At 41.4% G+C, this 19,132-nt stretch overlaps 2 protein-coding genes across 3 annotated transcripts; both read left to right on the plus strand.

Annotated features, from left to right (window-relative positions):
• Window positions 1–7,179: 7,179 nt before the first annotated feature.
• Window positions 7,180–9,694, plus strand: mblac1 (metallo-beta-lactamase domain containing 1). Of its 2 annotated transcripts, none has more exons than XM_079295039.1 (2): window positions 7,180–7,676; window positions 9,309–9,694. In XM_079295039.1, the coding sequence occupies exons 1-2, from the start codon at window positions 7,215–7,217 to the stop codon at window positions 9,546–9,548; spliced, it is 702 nt and encodes a 233-aa protein (XP_079151165.1). In that variant the 5' UTR covers window positions 7,180–7,214; the 3' UTR covers window positions 9,549–9,694. The 2 variants fall into 2 exon arrangements, with proteins under 2 accessions (XP_079151165.1, XP_079151166.1); XM_079295040.1 differs by having other exon boundaries at window positions 7,180–7,631.
• A 4,926-nt stretch (window positions 9,695–14,620) lies between these two features.
• On the plus strand, window positions 14,621–18,426 carry tm4sf21b (transmembrane 4 L six family member 21b; the record flags this gene model as incomplete). The annotated part of the gene is made up of 5 exons (XM_079295914.1): window positions 14,621–14,812; window positions 16,741–16,806; window positions 17,721–17,869; window positions 17,974–18,157; window positions 18,349–18,426. The coding sequence occupies 5 exons, from the start codon at window positions 14,621–14,623 to the stop codon at window positions 18,424–18,426; spliced, it is 669 nt and encodes a 222-aa protein (XP_079152040.1).
• Between the last annotated feature and the right edge of the window lie 706 nt (window positions 18,427–19,132).

A 19,132-nucleotide genomic window follows, 5' to 3' on the forward strand; every position in this document is an offset into this window, starting at 1 on the left:
GTTGCCAAGTACACCTCAAAATCTAAGTTCTCTAAGTTGGAAGTATATTTTGAATAGACAAACGGTGTGAGAGTGAGAATGTGTTTTCATTTCTAGGAGACTAACCCAAACGCTAACTACAACCACTACTTGTCTAATCTCAACCCTTACCCGAACCTACACCAGGTCATCACTTTCAAATGTCGTCATTTACATTGTGGGGACTTGCATTTCCATGTGCAATGTGATTGCGAAAACAGACTTTTGTCCCCACAACATGTGTGTGTGTGTGTGTGTGTTTGTGTGTGTGTGTGTGTGTGTGTGTGTGTGTGTGTGTGTGTGTGTGTGTGTGTGTGTGTGTGTGTGTGTGCGCGCACACACACCTCAGTGTCCTCGGATAACAGGGACCAAGCCACAAACTCCAGCAGTGCAAGGATGGCGGCTATCCTCGACTTCTTTGGTCCTCTGAGATACAGCAGCTTCTTCAGCTCCTCATCAGACAGGCCATTAGACTGGCAACACACACACACACACACACACACACAGACACACACAGCATTTTCAGGATTGCTTTGGCTTTGGTTTGAGAGAATTTGGTTTCTATCTCCCTCCTTCACACACACACACACACACACACTGATACACACCGCCATGATATTCCTCAGCTCCACCGCCCACTGCTGAAGCTTCTCATTGTGTTTCTCCACCTCTGTTTTCTCTCTCTTTCCTCTGTCTTCATCATCTCTCCTTCTTGTCTTTTCATCTGTTGGCTTGGTTTCTTTTTTTGCCTGTGAGTAGAATAAATAATAATAACAGAGTTACTGTCTTGTATAACAACGACTGATGGCCACAAGAAGAAACAGGCCTCAGGATTTACTCTTCACTAGTGGGGCAGTGAAGCGGTGTGGAGAGGGGCTTTGTATTGTCTCAGCATTGAGTTAGTGTAATACGTTTGGGAAATAACAGAGGGTGGTCATTTAGAGGCAGTATAATGGATGTGCAATCAATGTAAGACAATAAAAGTAAAGGTGAAGACCACAAGCAGGCTTACTAACCAATGCAAGTTTCAATACATTTTAAACAAACACAGGAAACATGCTCGATAAGCCTCAAGGATACACACGTAATAATAATAAGGATAATACTTAATGTGAAAAAAGTAAGTACAGGTAAGAGGAAGTCCAATTCGTTTGACAATTAAAGGTGCAGAGAACAGAAAATGAACTGAAGGGGCATAAATGAATGATGTTGAATAACCATGTTTAGCTCCAGCTCCTTGGCCCACTGGAGGACCAGAGTCCTGTTGGTCTCCAGGCTGCCCGCTTCTTTGGTGCTCCCCTCAGGTGCAGCCTTCTTACCGCCTCGCTTTCTCTGAATCAAGCAAAGATGGAAATGAATGTTCAACATATGAACCACCACCTAAATGTTTCTGTCGTGAATTTTTGTAAGTATCACTGCTTTGTCAGATCTCTGTAAATCTGCACCATATAAATTTAAATTAGAAGAATGTGTTCACATATACGCATCTTCCACGTTTACTTTTGTGCAGTCGTATCTTAGGGACATGACGTCATGTACAATGGACGAACATCCGTCCATTATCTGTAACTGATTATCCTATTCAGTGTAGGCTGGGGGACTAGAACCGATCCCAGCTGACATTGGGCAAAGGCAGGGTTCACCTGGCCAGGCCGCAATACTATTGCAACTCATAGAGACAGACAACCATTCATCACCATCTACCATCTACACCTACGGGCAATTCAGAGTCATCAATTAACCTAAGCTGCATGTCTTTGGACTGTGGGAGGGAGCCGGAGAACCCAAAGAGAACCTACGTTACCACTGGGAAAACATGCAAATTCCACACAGAAGGCCCATCTAGCCCGGGAATTGAACCCTGGCCCCTCTTACTGTGAGGCTAGGCACCACACCACCGTGCAGCCCTTGGACTAATGTCATAGCATGAGAAAATAGCTCCGTATAGCTACAAACAGGAGTGCGGCGGGATGTGTTGCCCACCTGGCTGATGTTGTTGACCTCGTCCGCCAGTTCATGAAGAAGTTGTATGCACTGTTGCAGACTCTGCATTGACTTTATATTAGGCTGGAAAGAAAGAAAGGTTATCCTGTGGGCCCATTCAGTGTCTTTCTTTCTTTTCCACTCTTTTCCGTCCATCAGCACACAGTTGCTTACGTTGGTTGCAGAAGGTCTCCGAACCGGACAGCTGTGCGATGGCTCTTCAAAATGATTGATCTAGTGGGAGCAGAAGCAATACGACACGTCTTCAGTGACAACTGGGATGCTTTCATGTATTCATCAAACCCTCATGTAATCATGTTATATGTTTAGTTCACCTGTAATTCACTGAGGCTGGGTTTAATCCATGGTGCCGAGCTGGAAGCACAACTTTTCTCCAGGGCTTTAGACTGTAGAGAAGACAACAATCTTTGATTCATACATTTTTCTTTCAACTCTGGTCAGAGGTGTTGAGTCACATAGCTGTAGTTTGTGGTAATGTTGCATTATTGTGTAGTAAGCTGCCCATCACACAACAAGAATACCTGCTTCCTGGTGAGTGTGGGCTGAGCCCGGGTCTCTGCTGAGGTTGGAGTACTCGCTGCCATCCTCCATCCAGAGTCAGCAGCAGGTAAAGACATGTGACAACATTAAACAGATGCCAGCATATATATTATACATGTTTCACAGTTATCGTTGGGAAGTCATCCTTTTGGGAGACACGCATGTTTGGACCAAAGTTTGTGTCAACCCACTCAGAAGCGGAGGTATTTCACTGGATGGTGTCAAATTCTGACTAGCTGCTGGAGCTGCTGTAGGTGAAGAGTCTGTAGGATTCTTGGGAACATCAATGTCTACACTGATGTTTTTGGCCTGCATCTCCAGGAACGACTTCCATATTGAATGTGATTATACCATAATCAGTGCCACTGCGGGAAATAGTGTGTCATAAATGTAGCACGGCAGGAAGTAAAGGTGCTTCAATCGTACCTCAAAGGGAGCATCTGAAACCTTTTCCTCCTGATGTTGGAAATGGACATTTTCACTTTTCATGTGAACAACCAAATGCAACACGATGAATGTCTTTGAAAAGAGAATGTATAAAACCGAGGACCGCTCTTCCCATATTTAAAGGATTATCACATTTGGCCTTTTCCAATAACCGGACAGGCTGCGGCTAGCTGGTTAGCATGCTACAATTCAGTAGATATCTACGTATTTACATAAACGTCTCTGACACAACGTCAACACTGTAACCTCTTCACATTCTGTTGATAATTCTAGTTTATTTTCTGAATGTTTTGAACAACAATTCTGGCCACTTCCTACATTGCACCTTTAAGGGTTTGGAGGTGGATGGGTGAGTTTGCGTCCTGGTAACAATACATTTTGTTCTACCACTAACCACAATCTTACCCTAATAACCGTGCTGTTGTTGTCCTGCATAGATATTGTAGATGTGCACCTTTTATGAAAGTTGAAAGAATGTTATGTGGGGTTTCAATGAATGTCCAATCGCAACTCTTTTGATGAGAGATAAGTTGAAAAGATCCACAGCACCATCCCTAAAAAATCTCCATCATATATTAATTTTGCTTGTAGTCTGTTGAGGTATCATAAGGTACATACAGGAGTCCCCTTTGGCCAAGTCCACACAAATACTTCAGGTAGCTTTAAAACAGCACGGTTTACATCATAAAGCAGTCTGATAAAACAGCTCGTACCAACCTCTAGAACACCAGCATCACGCTCCTTTTTAAAATGATCTCTCAGTTACATTTTCATAAACCTACTCACAAATTGATGTTGGCTATGAAACAAATATCGGTTTTTTTACAAGAAGTCTTTTTGGACTTCAGTATGAATCGAACTGCTTCCAAACACTAGAGCCGTCATGATGACACAACACGAGAATAAACAAAGTCAAATCGGTCATTCCTAATGTATGGATCAAAAGCGTTCTGTAAACCTTAAATACAGTGAAATGTGATGTGATGATCAAAAGGACTTACTCACTGCCCGAGATGTGTCTCTTGTTTACCTGTGGAACGATAGTCTGATCGCTTCATTCGTGTCTGGACTTGAGACTTTGGCCTCAATTGTTTTATTATTCAGTTTACCGTCACAATCCACTTTAACGGCTAAGTGTGTACGGTAAGTCCCGACTACACTGGCTCACCACCGCCCACATTATGAACGTAACAAAGAACTGCAGACGTACAGCAGTTATTTCTAAACAGTATGTTGGACAGGGCTGCAGGTTTACCAACCCTGTGAGTCTTTTATATTCTACGGGTACACAAGTGTTCAGTCAGAGTAAACATCTTTAAATGTGACTGCCTTAAGGCAAAACTTTAAAGAAACATCAGAGAGGGATTTCCTCTTCCAGAATGATGTTTCTGAATGAGCGGGAAAGACTTTAAAAAAGCATTAAGAACATTTAAAGAACACAATTAAATCACAGAAGTTGTTTGTTGCATACATTCAGATATTATAAAGCCCTGGCTCTGTGTCTAGGTGATATTTTATCATACTGCCAAGAGTCAACAGTTTATTGGACAGGACACGCCTGCACCATCTCACGGAATACCACCTTATCTCATGAAGCTCATACTATTCAGTTTAATGTTTTAGTGAAACAGCTACAGTGAGATTATGGTTTGGGTTAAAAACACAGTTGTGGCCCATCAATATTCTCTAAATATGTCATGTCTTAAGAGACAGGACTGCATGAGAGGACAGTCCCGTTGATCATTATGTGTATTTACAAGCTGTCTGCAGATCCTTAACTAGTCAAGTTGACTTTCCCTCCTTTATTTACTTATGAAGTCCTTATCCTGCTAACGCTCCTCTCCTTTTTTTATTTTTCATGTATAGAAGATGATGAAGTGAAATAGCTCCAAAACTTGTCGCCAGACATCATTTTTTCTAATGATGGCAATTAATAACAGTGGGCATGTGTCTGGGTTTGCATAGCTGGTGAAAAACGAATCCTTGACATCAGTTTAAAGATGCATGGAAGAGTGTGAGGATCTTTAGATTTATTTTATATATATAAAGATGATAAATATCAGGTGTTTGGAACGTCTTTGTAACAATAAACTATGGAGCATAGATTTAGATATTTTGCTGGATTATGGTGGTGCACTTTACGGTTGACACACAGTACATTGAGACTGTGTGTTTTGGAGCTGTGGAATAAAGCGTTATTCCACCAGAGGTCCACTAGAGATCAGCAGAAATCAGTGAATGGCTAATCTGGTTTTACAGGAGTTCTGGGAACAAGGAAGGAAACAGACCGATTTTGGGTGAAGGGGTCATATATGTGCTGTGGAGTCATTGTGGGTTACGGTAGAAATCGTGGCTTTTATACATTAAAGTTGTAAAACGTATCGGGAACGTAAGCAGCTCTGGCTGGGTAGCTGATAAACATCCACTGATATATTCTCATCATATTATCAAATATATATCCATCCATAGATTTTCCGTCATCATACATTCATAGACTCTGAATGGCGTCTCTGTGCTCTTCGGGTGTGATTGGATTAGATGCAAACGCAAATGTGTCCTTTATATCAGGACGTTGTCTTTATAACCAAATATTATATATTGTTTTGAATCTTTAATTGTTGCTCTCGAGTATTTTTTAAATGTGGCTTAGTATCAGACTTTACAAGTGAACACTTAATTACTAACTAGAAAATGCATTACCTGCTGAAAATGCGTTGGAATGCTGAAATTTGAAATTAATTGCAAAAACATTGCTGAAAATAGATATCCAATTTTTTAAAAATTGCAAAAAGCTTAATAATTCTTAATAAGTTTAAAGATTCCAACTATGAAAAGTCATATCACCCCTCTCCTGAAAGAGCTGAACATTTTGATGTTCTAATGGTTTCTGTGGCTTAAAAAATTTCATCAGTGGTGATATTTGTAGTAGTAGAAGTTGTCGTATAAGTATTATTCGTAGAAGTATTAGTAGCATTAGAATAAGTACTAGTAGTAGCAGTAGTGATATTTGGAGTTGTAGTAGAAGTATTATTAGTCGTAGAAGTATTAGTAATTAGAAGAAGTAGTAGAAGACGTAGTATCAGCAGTCATAGTAATAGCTGTAGTATTGGTCGTAGTATTTAATATAACAGTAGCAGTAGTAGAAGTAGTAGTAGTAGTAGTAATAGTAATGGCAGTAGAAGAAGTAGCAGTAGTAGTACTAGTAGGCGTCGTACCAATAGCTGTAGTAGTATTACTACTTTTAGTAGCATGAACAGCAGTAGTAGTAGCAGTTGTCGTATATGTAATAGTAGTAGTGGTAGTAATAATATTGATGGTAGCAGTAATAGCAGGAGCAGTAGTAGTAATAGTAGCAACAGAAAACATTATAGTAGAAGTAGTAGTAGCAGTAGTAGTGATACTATATTAGCAGCAGCAGTAGTACTACTGCTAATATTTCTAGTATTACCACTACTACTACAACTTTTGCTGTTGCTACTATTATTACTACCACTACTGCTATTACTACCACTACCACTACTATTATTACTGATACCACAACTGCTAATACTGCTATTCCTGCTACTACCAGTACTAATAACCAGTACTAATACTACTACAGCTATTAGTACGACTGCTGATACGACTACTTCTACTACTTCTAATTACAAATACTTCGACGACAACTTCTACCACCTACTGCTACTACAAATATCACTACTGCTACAACTAGTACTTATTCAAATGCTACTCATACTTATACTGCGAATAATACTTCTACTACTACTACAACAAATATCACTACTGCTGGAATTCTTTTAAGCTACAGAAACCGTTCCAATATCAAAATGTTCAGCTCTTTCAGGAGAGGGGTGATATAACTTCATATTTGTAATCTTTCAACTTTTTCAGCATTTTGCAATTTTTTTTAAATTGGATATCTATTTTCAGCAATGTTTTTGAGATTCATTTCAGCTTTCAGCATTCCAACGCATTTTCAGCAGGAAATGCATTTTCTAGTTATAAATACTATAATTAAATTGTTACTGTATTTACCGAATGGTATATTGTACAATAACTATCTCGTCATTATCTTGTACTACATACATTAGGTGGCGGTATGCACCTTATACACAACGGCTTCAACCCCCCATTAAAATAGAAGAAGAAGAAGACGCTCGTTGATGCTACCCTGATGCGGATGTTTACAGTCTGTGTGTAGTATAATGGGGACAGACAGTAAAGTGGTCTGTGGTGAGTTCAGAACAGTCCCTCTCTCAGAGGTGGACTTCCCCGGTCATCCGTACTCCGTGTCCGTCCTTAAAGCCGGATACTGTCTCCCTCAGAGCGACGGGACGTTCAAAGCTAATGGCACCATCACCCTCATAACGGGACCCAGGACTATCTTGGTGGATACCGGCGGCCCGTGGGACCGGGACTTCCTCCTAACGACGCTCAAGAAGAGGCGCCTGGAACCGGGGGACATTGACGTGGTCGTGGGGACTCACGGACACTCGGACCACATCGGGAATCTGAGTCTTTTCCCCACAGCGGTGATGATTGTCGGACATGACATCAGTGAAGGGGACTCGTACCGCCCCAACAAGCTGGCGGAGGGGCACGCGCACTCTATTGACGAGCACGTGAGTATCTCTGAGGATTTAAAGGGGAACGTAGTAAAGTCTCGTGTGAGTGAACCACTACTATCAACAAAAGTACACGAAAAATGTAAATTAACGTGTGGGGAGGAACCAGAAGTAACTTTAATGACGTATTTCGTGGTTTTATAATTGTTTTTAATAGAGTGGTCTCACCGACGTCACGATCTCCTTAGTTACGAGGTCTGTCCGCCATGTTTGAGTACATACAGATCCTACATGGCGGCGAGTAAACAAGGAAGTGCGGCGAAAATACCATACTTTGAATCACTGGATAGTGCATCAAAGGTTCGCTACCTGGCCAAATTGAAGGTTATTGGTAACTTGGATCCCTATACGATGAGTGCAGATCGTTTCAGTGCCGATCCTACTTATCTTCCATCGGTAAACTACGCCAACATCTACACGTATCTCGTGAACACCCCCAGTCCTCACACAAAAGACGAGTTGGAGTGCTACAAAGGGCTCGACGCTTATAATCAGTTTGTCAGTGGATGGGTCCGAGACGTCAAAGCAACGGTCATCTCGTCATTGGAAGAGTAAATATATACAGATCTGGTCCGATATTTAGCAATATTCAATGTTTACTCAGCGCAAACAGACACGTGTGTTTGTTTACATTGTACATGCACGTCATTGTGTGCGTGTGTGACGATATATTATCAGGGGTGTGGATATCTAGAAAATGAATTTAAGATTCCCATGTTCTAGTGACTTACTTTTATAAATTATTTTACTTCTTTTTTTTTTCAAAGCAGAGGCAGGACATTCCTTTATATCTCGAGAGATGCGTGACAGACATTTCTCGCGGCGTCGCTTGGATAGCTCCTTCGTGTCATTTCCTTGATGTGTAATGACCGCTGGCAAACGAAAGAATGATTTCTTGTCTCTATCAGCTCTGCTGCCACAACCAAAGACAGCACAAAAGTTCACCACCGATAGGTTATGCGACTCAGCCGTGCATGCCAGTGGCTTTGTGTGTACTCCAACATGGCCGACAGCTAAACTGTGACGTCACACGAGACCACTCTATTGAGAAAATAATGCCTCTTTACATGTATCAAATTACAGATATACTTTTGCCTCAAGTTGAGCAATCCAATCAAATACAGAGATGTTAGGAATTTAAAAAAAGAGAACAACTTTAGAGCGGTCTTGTATTTGACACTTTCAGTGACTTACATATTTATCGTGTAGGTGACTGGTTTTGACTAAAACAAGAGTAAAATGCCCAGAATTTTCAAAATAAAAGTTTCTAAAAAGAAAAAAGGGTAATACTGAACTAAAACTAACTTCTGTCTCTTTTTTTTCTTCTTTTTTCCAAGGACTAAGACTAAATCTTAAAATAGCTAACATAATTAACATTACATGGAAGAAATACAGAATCAGCTTTATTTGCCAAGTATGTGAACACATAAAAGGAATTTACGACTTTTCTGCTCTCAATGATACAATGAATTTAACTACTAATGAACCAACTACAATGTGCTCTAAATAGTGTGTACTTAAAAACAACAATGCCACTTGAAGACAGTAGAGTGCAAATGGTGCTGGAATAGACATGGGTTGATTAATGTGACATGGTTCTTCTATTTCATTTGACAGTGTGATGTGCTGCAGGTTTCCCATCAGGCTCTGACAGTGTCTCCTCCCTCCCAACAGGTGTCCGTCGTCCCCAGTCCGGGCCACACGGGACAAGACGTCAGCGTCCAGGTGTTGGGAACCTCAGTGGGCACAGTGCTTGTTGCCGGGGACTTATTTGAGTGCTGCTCAGACGAGGACAGCTGGCGGGATGTGAGCATGGACACTGCAGTGCAGGAAGTCAACCGCCAGGAGGCGCTCCGCACCGCTGATGTCATCATACCGGGACATGGACTCCCTTTCAGAGTCCTCAGGAACTGATGAACCCTTTTATATCTAGTGGTCATATTCAAAATATTACAATACAGTGTACAGAGAAATCTATTGTTCATTGTATCACTTTGAAAAGTGAGCATGTTAACATCTTGTGCTTATACATGAGACAACAATAAGTATTTTTCCAGTTATTTGAGAAGTCTTCATTGCTTTATTTGTTCGTTTCTATCTTAGAAACAGAGTCAAGTCACTCCGGCCTTATTGGGTTGATACTTGCTGACAAGACAAAGAAGCTTTAGGGCTTTGTTTGTACAATGTGAGCCCGTGTTAACATTCAGACGATGATAAGTTGATTAGATAGATTGGTGGTGTTTCAGATACGTGAGAACGTATCTGAAGTAAATTGGCCAGAGGCTCTGATAGCAAGATGCCATTTGACAGATAACATAATTATTAACTTCAAAGAGTTGGAAGACAATCTCCCCAACACAACGAGATGAAACGTTGTTCTTAGAGAGCTGCTGACCTCCGTCTCTGTTAACTTCTCAGAGGCGAACGCGCTTCATTTCTTTTCTTAATTTATTTTTATATATAGAGAAGAAGATGATATCGTGACAAAGCTCCAAAACTTGTGGCCAGATATCATTTTCCCTACTCATAAGATGTGATAAGTGAAATAAGATAAAACTTTATTAATCCGGAAGGAAATTCTTGTGGCGGAGAATGATCAAAGATTACAACAGAAGAATAAGAAAAAGCTATAATGTAAATATATCAATAAGTATAAACATATATGAACAATAGAGTAATTTGTATTTCTGCTTTCACAAAATTCTCCTTTTATCATAAAGTTATGGGTATGTATCTACAGTGATGAAATCATTCTTATAAATCAATGTAATGTAATATATTCCCTTCAGCGGTAACACTACGTAAAGATCACTTGTAGTTCAGAGTAAACATGAGTCTGCTCCGTTAGACCCAGCCCTCTTACTGATGTGACTTATAGCCCGTTTCCACCAGAATGAGTGCGTATCTGCAGCTTAATTCTACATGGGAAAACTTGACAAAAATAAACAATTTTAGTTTTGTTTAAAACCAAAACATGTAAAGATTTAAAACTAAAACGAGAGTTGGTGACTGTTGGAACAGAGGAGAGACTAAGAAAGACGGTTTCATTTCGTGTTTCTGGAGTTTGAATGATCGAAAAAAACGAGCGTGTTCACCCGGGTGTCACGTTTCCATCACTGGAAACACACACACACACATGCTGCCAGTAGAATGTCATACGACTTTATCTCACACGCACACAGTTCAGTGTACCTTTGCACTGCTGATCAGTGGGTTGAGTCACAGGACCAGAGTGCTATCTCTCACGCAACATCTTGAGGGGAGTTACATGAGGGGAGACACTGCAGGTAAAAGCAGATGTTCATTCATGCACCAGTCAGGTTACAGACTTTGGGCTGTTTTGCTTCCATAACATGTGGAAGGAAAACATCCAAAATACACATTTCTCCTGAATTCCCCAAAAGTTAGCATTCGACAATGCCACATTTAAACATAACATTTTAGAAAACTTAATATACATTTAAAAAAAAGCAATTGTCTTAATATATGTAATTCACTGCGGAAGTTTCACGTAGCTGCTCATTTTCAAAGAGAGGGATCTCCCCATGAATTGTCCCGTTCTTCCTCCCACATGCTTATCATGACACAAATGCTCTATCACCTGAGTGAGTATGATGCTGTCGTCATGCCACGTGTGTGTCAGAATACCATCAGAGTGGTAGTACTAGGCACAGACGGGAGGGATTTATACGACATCACCATAAACCGCCAATGAACTCCGTGACACCACATGGTTCTGCTTCTCCAATAAACGCCCATAAACCTCCACGTCACACCGTCCTGTGATCTGTTGTTCGGCGGTCATCTGGCTCAACGCTGCGTCTGATGAACTCCTGTCAGCGGAACTTTCAAAGAGACATGATTTCTATGTTACATAAGCACAGTCTGGAGGCTCAACATGCTCTGTAGTTCACATTGGGAGGTCCAGGGTTGTAATGTTTATGAATATTCATCTTCATCCATGATTAGTTTATCATTAATCACCATGAAATATGAATAAAATATGAAGAAAATACTGTTGACTTAAGATCTGCTTACTAGTTTTGCAGAGCTTTCAACTGCGTGACATGGTCTTCATCAGTGGAGTTGTGGTGGAGATGGGTTAAGCTGTCGTCACATGATCAAATGGTACTCTAATCATACTCCATGACCTTTGACCTCTGCAGAGTCAGTGCTGTGACTGGTTTTAGGGAACGAGCGACCAAAACCAACATCGACTGGTTAGATGTTATGAGATTAAAAAAAGAAAGAAAAAGTACAAAAGCATGGACTAATTAGAAAAGAGAACTCAGTACAGTGCAGATCTCCACCAGCAGGTGTGTCTCTATCGCCCCTCCCAACCAAAGCAGCTTTAGGGCGGGGCTACCTTGTGATTGACAGGTCATTGCCATGGTGTTGGTCTGGTCGTTGTCCATGTTTAAGTCTTTCATCTTTAACCCTTTCCCAGTGTGTTTACAGTTCCAGAAAGTTAATTGTAACCTTATTGGTCGCCTAAAGATGTCTTATTACAAACCAACGGGTGAGGTCACGGTGACTACGTCCACGTTATGTACAGTCTATGGTTTATTCTCACTCAATTGCCTTACAGTCAAGATGGCGATGGAGTTACCAAAAAACGGGGATTCATTCATCTCGTATCGTGTCTCACTTTCAGGTATGGAATCAATCTGCTGATGCTCAAAACGAGACCAAACCTTTCTCTGGATATCAGTCTTTGAGCCACGCCTATAAGGCCAACATGTGGCCTGCAACAGACCAGGTAAGGCTGCTTTTTAGCCCAGCCCTTTTGCTGCTGAAGCAGTTGTTGATCACTACCAGCCGGTTAAGAGGAGTGACGAGTCAGCAGTCAATGATCCGTCAAAAAAATAGTTGTTTTTTCTCCAAAAAGTGTGAATCGCAGCAACCACCAGATGTCCTTGAGCATACAGTCATAAATGAGCACAACAAATTACACAAAACATTAGCTGTGGACAGATCACACTCACTCACACACACACACACACACACACACACACACACACACACACACACACACACATGATCCCCGCCGTACTAACACCTGGTGGAGATTAATATAGAATACATGTATATATTTATAGTTCTCAGGATCACTGGGACTCTGGACTTCTCACTGCGTGTGCACCATGCTCATCATTATTAATCAGACCTCACTGGATTTGACGGTCAGGGTAAACTTCACTTCTACAGAGATGAGACCCGGCTGGAAAACCACGAGTCACTGCTGAGACCTGCTGAGGACGAGGGCCTGTTATAAGGGAGATAGATCCATCGTTCAAACTTAGTGTGTGTGTGTGTGTGTGTGTGTGTGTGTGTGTGTGTGTGTGTGTGTGTGTGTGTGCGCGTGTGTGTGTGTGCGTTTGGGTGTGTATCCCTGATAGATGTCGGTTAAAGTCCATTTGTACACTCCCTACACCTACACATTTGAACACAGTGCCATAATTCACTGATAAGGTAATGAAATCATAAACACACACACACACACACAGACTTGTACTTCTACAAACTGGAAGCTCTTTATCTGTGTTCTGATAAAAGATACTTCTTGTTCATGTTAAGCAAAAATGCTTGATCTGCTGTATGTGCTAAAGAACATGGAGTCCCAGAGGCTCTGACTCAGAGGAGTGGATGTGGCTCAGCTGGATCAGGATCTGTGATGACCTCATACAGCGTGCAGCCTGTCCGGAAAAAACAAAACAGCAATGTAACGCCGGGGATTTCTGTTGCTCCACTGTCTCCATCTAATAAAGGCATAAAATGTCAACACAAAAAGATACGATATTGTTATGTAATTTGCATCCTGAGAATGAATAATGGTTATGATGAATTCACATTAAAACAAGAAATGTGGTTCGAATAATCCCTACATATGTATCTGGAAACAGCTGTTTTTCATTGACTCAAGATCAGACAAAACATATTTCAGCTTCATGTTCTGATGGTTTAAGTCTTTTGTCATGTTCCAGCTTTGCATACATGAAGATTTGCCCTTTCCCTTTTATAATGTTATTGATTGTGATGCATAAGTAACAATGTTGAGGTTTGGACTGTTAACACGAAATGTATGACACTAAACACACATTGTGATGGTGTCTCTTCGGGCTCTGAGTCATTGTGACATTTCTAAATATTTTCAATGTCTTTACAAACCAAACAATTAATACATTTTTAAAAAGCATATATATATAATGAAAATAGTAATTTATTTAGGTGCTAAATTTGGAATTCAGAGCAAATGATTGAGACCGTACGGCTCTAACAGCTGAGCCGATGGCTAGCAGTTAACACACACACATATATATATATAGTAGATATATATATATGTATATATATCTACTGTATATATACTGTATATGTATATATATATATGTTTTCATATTGTACAATTTTTACTTTTACTGGAATAAAATATATAAAATATGCAAACCTTTAACTTTAGTAGGTAGACAGTTAATTATTATTAACGACACACACACACACACACAAACAAACGCATGCATGCACAGACGTGCACACTAACAGTCTGCAGGACAATAGAGTGTTTGTTGGTGTGTTTGTGTGTTCAGTGAAAGTGGCAAACATTTGCAACATATGCAAACAAATGTTTTCTTATTGCTTCATAAGGCTTATGCTGTATAGACCACAGGCTTGGCTTTTATGGCTCTTATGGAAACATGCACACAAACACACACCCACCCGTGGGTCATAAAGCGGGCGATACTCCGGCTTATCACCCATAGCTCCACCTTTCTACCCCCCACCCTCCAAACCCTCAAATATATATTCAAACAGTTCCCTTCTGTCACATTGGATGCGTGAAGCCTCACTTGACGTGTGATAGCGAACACCTTGCTTTCCAAGTGTGAGGAAAAGGTTCCACTGATAGAGGAGCATAGTTGGTTCGAGGGAGCTGCTGGGATTTTTAGACCTTTTTTCACCTTTTTGAACAACTTCCATCCGCAGACATCATGTGCACAGGAGCCTGTGCCAAGTTCATCGCCGTGCCGCTCTACGTTATGGCGGCGGTGTCGATCTTCTGCAACATCATGCTCTTCTTCCCCGGCTTTGAAACAAAGTATTCATCCGAAGACATGGATGGAAATCCGCGCATCACCGTGGAGGTCAAATATATGGCGGGCCTGATAGGAGGAGGAATCATGGTGAGTAGACTGAGATCAGATTAAGTGGGATTAATATCGGGGTTTCCAAAAAGGTCCATACGACCATGACAGAATATATGATATGATTCATGTGAGTGTTTTTCTACCCAAACTACTTGGTTACAATTGAAAGAGAGATTGCTAAACTGCGTTCTCCATCTCAATTACGTTTTGAGGGAAACTTATTTTCTCCCATTACAGTCGCAGTTTTAAATACGTGGTTAACGTTGTGAATTGAAACCACACGAAACACGCAACAAAAATACTTGGTACAGTTGAGTGAAACATCCTGGTTTGGTTTTAAATAAATACATCTGTTAGCAGTCGCCTGGGTGAAAGTCCTGTGTTTGTTGACTTCCGCGCACATTGATCAGAAACGTGTTCGCGATACGTTTCTGGTAGAAAATAAGTTTAAATTTGGATATAATTGACAATGCAGTTTCTTTAAAGAGGTGTCCCCACATACATAGTGAGAATTCTGGCTTACTGGTATGCTTACCAGAGTATGAGAGTAAAATGGGGTAAAAGTGTGTCAGCCCCATTTTGGGTTAGCAATGGTGTCAGACAAGTTCTGTTTAATCTGTATATTGATGATCTGTCCAAGCAACTGAAAGCCTGTAATACTGGTGCATGATTGGAAATACTCGGGTTAATCACATCATGTCTGCAGATGATCTGGTGATCTTTCGTCCATCTAGCGCTGGTCTTCAGCAGCTCCTCACTATATGTACTGTGTACGGTGTGGAACATGACATCAGATACAACGCCAGTAAGAGTGCGATCCTGATCTGTAGAACTAAAGAGGACAAATGTCTAAACTTCCCTGACTTCAAATTGTCTGACAATAATCTTGGTGTCTGTAGTGAAGTCAAATATCTTGGTCATTTTTTAACAGAACACATGACTGACGATAACGACATTTCCAGGCAATGTGGTATGATGTCTGCACAAGCAAACAGTCTCTCACGCAAGTCTGGTCTGTGTACAGATGGAGTGAAGATGTCTCTGTTCAGAGCATATTGTACTCCACTCTACACTGCACACTTGTGGTCAAACTACAAAACAAAGAGTTTGCAGAGACTTCAAGTAGCGTACAATGACGCCATGAGAATACTTTTAAAGAGACCGAGATGGAGTAGTGCCAGTGAAATGTTTGTGGCTGCACGAGTCAACACTTTCCAAACAGTTTTAAGAAATCTCATGTACAAATTCATCTGTCGACTGAATGACTCTGTAAATGGGATCATACTTGTTTTAACCAACATAAGGTTTAGCACCACACGCTACCAGTCCCAGCTGTGGCGACATTGGTACAGCTGTCTCTTTGTAAGGCATTGCTAGGCCGATGTGCTTTTATTGTTTGTGTCTGTTTTTTTATGTATCTGCCTGTATGGACCCCGAGTCTGAAATAAAGTCTGTCTATCTATCTATCTATCTTTGAATGGGAACATCATTTGTTGGAGAGCAGGCTGCATCATGGGAAGTATGACTCAACCTTTTGTTTCATGTGTTCTGCAGGTCTCGAGAAGCTTTGTCAAACCTGAATAAAAAAAATTGCCCCCGTGATGTCATAGTGATGTCATCAAGGTTGTCTACGCTTGGACGTGGGGAAATTATAACAGAACGCCTGTGTTGCAAACTGAGACAATGCGTGTTGCATTATGGGAATTGTAGGATCCACTGTTTTTGGAGCATGACCGAAACTTAAGGAATAAAAGTCAATATAAAGCGCTGACTTTACTCATTAGTTTGTTAATTATATCTGGCTGTTGACTCAACTTCATGGAAATGTCATTCTAGATTAAAGAGCACCTCTTTAAAGGGAGTCCAGTTCACTCCAGTCCAGTTCAAGTCACGGTCTTCTCTCATTGTGTATCTGTTTCTCTCCCAATATTAAATATGTCACCTCTCTCCATTTCTGCTGTCAGGTCCTCATTCCTGCCATCCACATTCACCTGACCAGTGCTAAGAACTGCTGCGCCAACCGCTGTGGGGTAAGTACAGTCTGAGGATGCTGTCTAACTGAGATGTCACTGTTTGTCTATATACCTCCAGTCCCATAGTATCACCGTCACATTGATATATTATCTTCCAGCTGAAGCGGAAATACTTTTCTCTGTGAAGCGTAGCAATCTTCTTTTCAAAAAAATAAGAAATAAAAACTGTACTGTGAAACTTTTCAGGCACAAAGTTGAACAAAGTAGATAAGGGTCGGACTCTGAGGACCCCAAGTGTTTGTATCAAAGAAAGGCACCGTGGCAGGTGCACGCTGCAGACACATAACACCTGATGTAATCCGCGATGGATTACCCGACTCAAGCTGTTATCAGTGGCTCCTACAGTATTTGGACATGGCTGCACTTGACATGCAAGGCCAAGGAAGGACATATAAAATCAAGACACTTAAAGGAACAGTGTTTAGCCTTTCGGGGGATCTATTCGCAGAAATGGAATATCATATTCATAACTATGTTTTTGTTCGTGTATAATCACTATGAACTAAGAAATATGTGTTTTCCTTGAAGGATGAGCCCTTCTTGGTCCTCTTCGCGTAGGCCGCCATGTTGCACCACCATGTTTCGGACAAACCAAACATTGCCTCTAGACAGAGCCTATAGCGCTTTTTAAAATGGCCCCTGAGTGAGGGCTATTCAGTCGGTTGCAATCTGCAACCACACCGCTAGAAGCCACCAAATCCATAAACGCTGTCTCCTTAATAAATAAAAAAACACACTTGCAAACACATGTACCAACAAAGAAGCATGTAGCTAATGTCGCAGTTAAAAAAAAGAGAAGGCACCTCAAAGAGACAAATACACAGGGCTAGACATAAGAAAAGCTCTCCAAACAGCTGGGCGGTTACAGTGTCATGGCTGAATCTGACTCCACTGTGTGCGCCTCCACGCAGATGTTCCTGTCCATTGGTTTTGCAGCGGTTGGTGTGGTGGGGGCCATGTACAGTATCAGTGTTGCTGCCCTGGGCCTTGCTAATGGGCCAACATGCTTGTGGAAGAACGCATTCAACTCCACTGACTGGGGGACGCCCTTCGTTAACAGGTACAGCCAGCCTCCGTGGTTTTATGACAACTCAATCCACTCAATAAAATGCGTCATTTTCCTCATTCACATTTGACCGCACCACTAATTTTCATCCTTTGCAGTAACGGGGCCTACCTGTCCGACAAGGAACAGTGGGATTGGTGTATAGAGCCGAAGGATGTGGTTGAATTCAACGTGGGTCTGTTCTCCACTCTGCTGGTGGCGGCGTGCGTGGAGCTCGCCCTCTGTGCCATCCAGATGGTCAACGGACTATTTGGATGTATCTGTGGAACCTGCGGCAAGGAGGTCAGACGAAAGCACGCTCGAGAAAAACTAGACTATGTGAAGCTGGGGGGGGGGAGTTATTTCTTCTATTGCTGGTTGGACGTATTCAAAGACACCACTGTCTGGCCTCATCTGCTTTCAATGGGGATACGGGTTGGTTTCTTGTTCGTGATATTCACACTGCGGCCATTTTGCTTTTTCGTCGCACTCAGGGTTGGAAGGAATCTCTCGGAGAACTAGTCAGCCTGCTCCGTAGCTACGATAAAGTGGTCCAAACATGTGCCTTTTGAACCCCAACCGAGCTTTGAAACAACCAAAATCTGTCCGCAAAGATCCCCAAAAGAATCCAAACACAGGGAGACTACATCCACAAGGCTGTGGGCTAAATTAAAAGCAGGGTTGGTAATCTTCTTCGAATACATTTTTGATGTTCTTCTTGAAATTTTCATGACATCCTGACAGCAATTAATGAACCAAACTCTGAAAAAATAAAAGAGACACATATCCGGTATCTGTGGATGTCGCAGGACTGTCATAAGCCCGTCCAAACATTTCACTCGAGCTGACAGTGTTGCTGACTTGGCGACTTTCTTGCTAGATTTAGCAACTTTTCTGCTTGCTACGTTCATCGAAAAAGAGTTGGTCACACTGGGATGGATTTTTCAGTTCGATAATTTAAAAAAATCTAGCTAGATTTCCTCCTTAAAGTAATCCTCAAGATTACCAACCCTGCCTTTAAAGTTAGCAAGTAGCTAACCTATTAGCTTACAGGTGTCATAAGCAATCAATGCTTTGGCTCGCAGCGTCGCTGTTTCTGTTAACTATCATGTTATAGCACAATACGGTACATAGAGAGATGGCAGCAGATGAACTTTTCGTGCTGCTGCAGCCTTCAAATTTAAAGCTTTCCATCAGCGAAAGATATACAGGAAATCCAATGTAATCGTCCCCCTGATTTGCGTTGTTTTTCTATTACTGCTATTGTTCAACAACAAA

The sequence above is a fragment of the Melanostigma gelatinosum genome (genome assembly GCF_949748355.1).
Source record: "Melanostigma gelatinosum genome assembly, chromosome: 23".
Lineage (NCBI taxonomy): Eukaryota > Metazoa > Chordata > Actinopteri > Perciformes > Zoarcidae > Melanostigma > Melanostigma gelatinosum.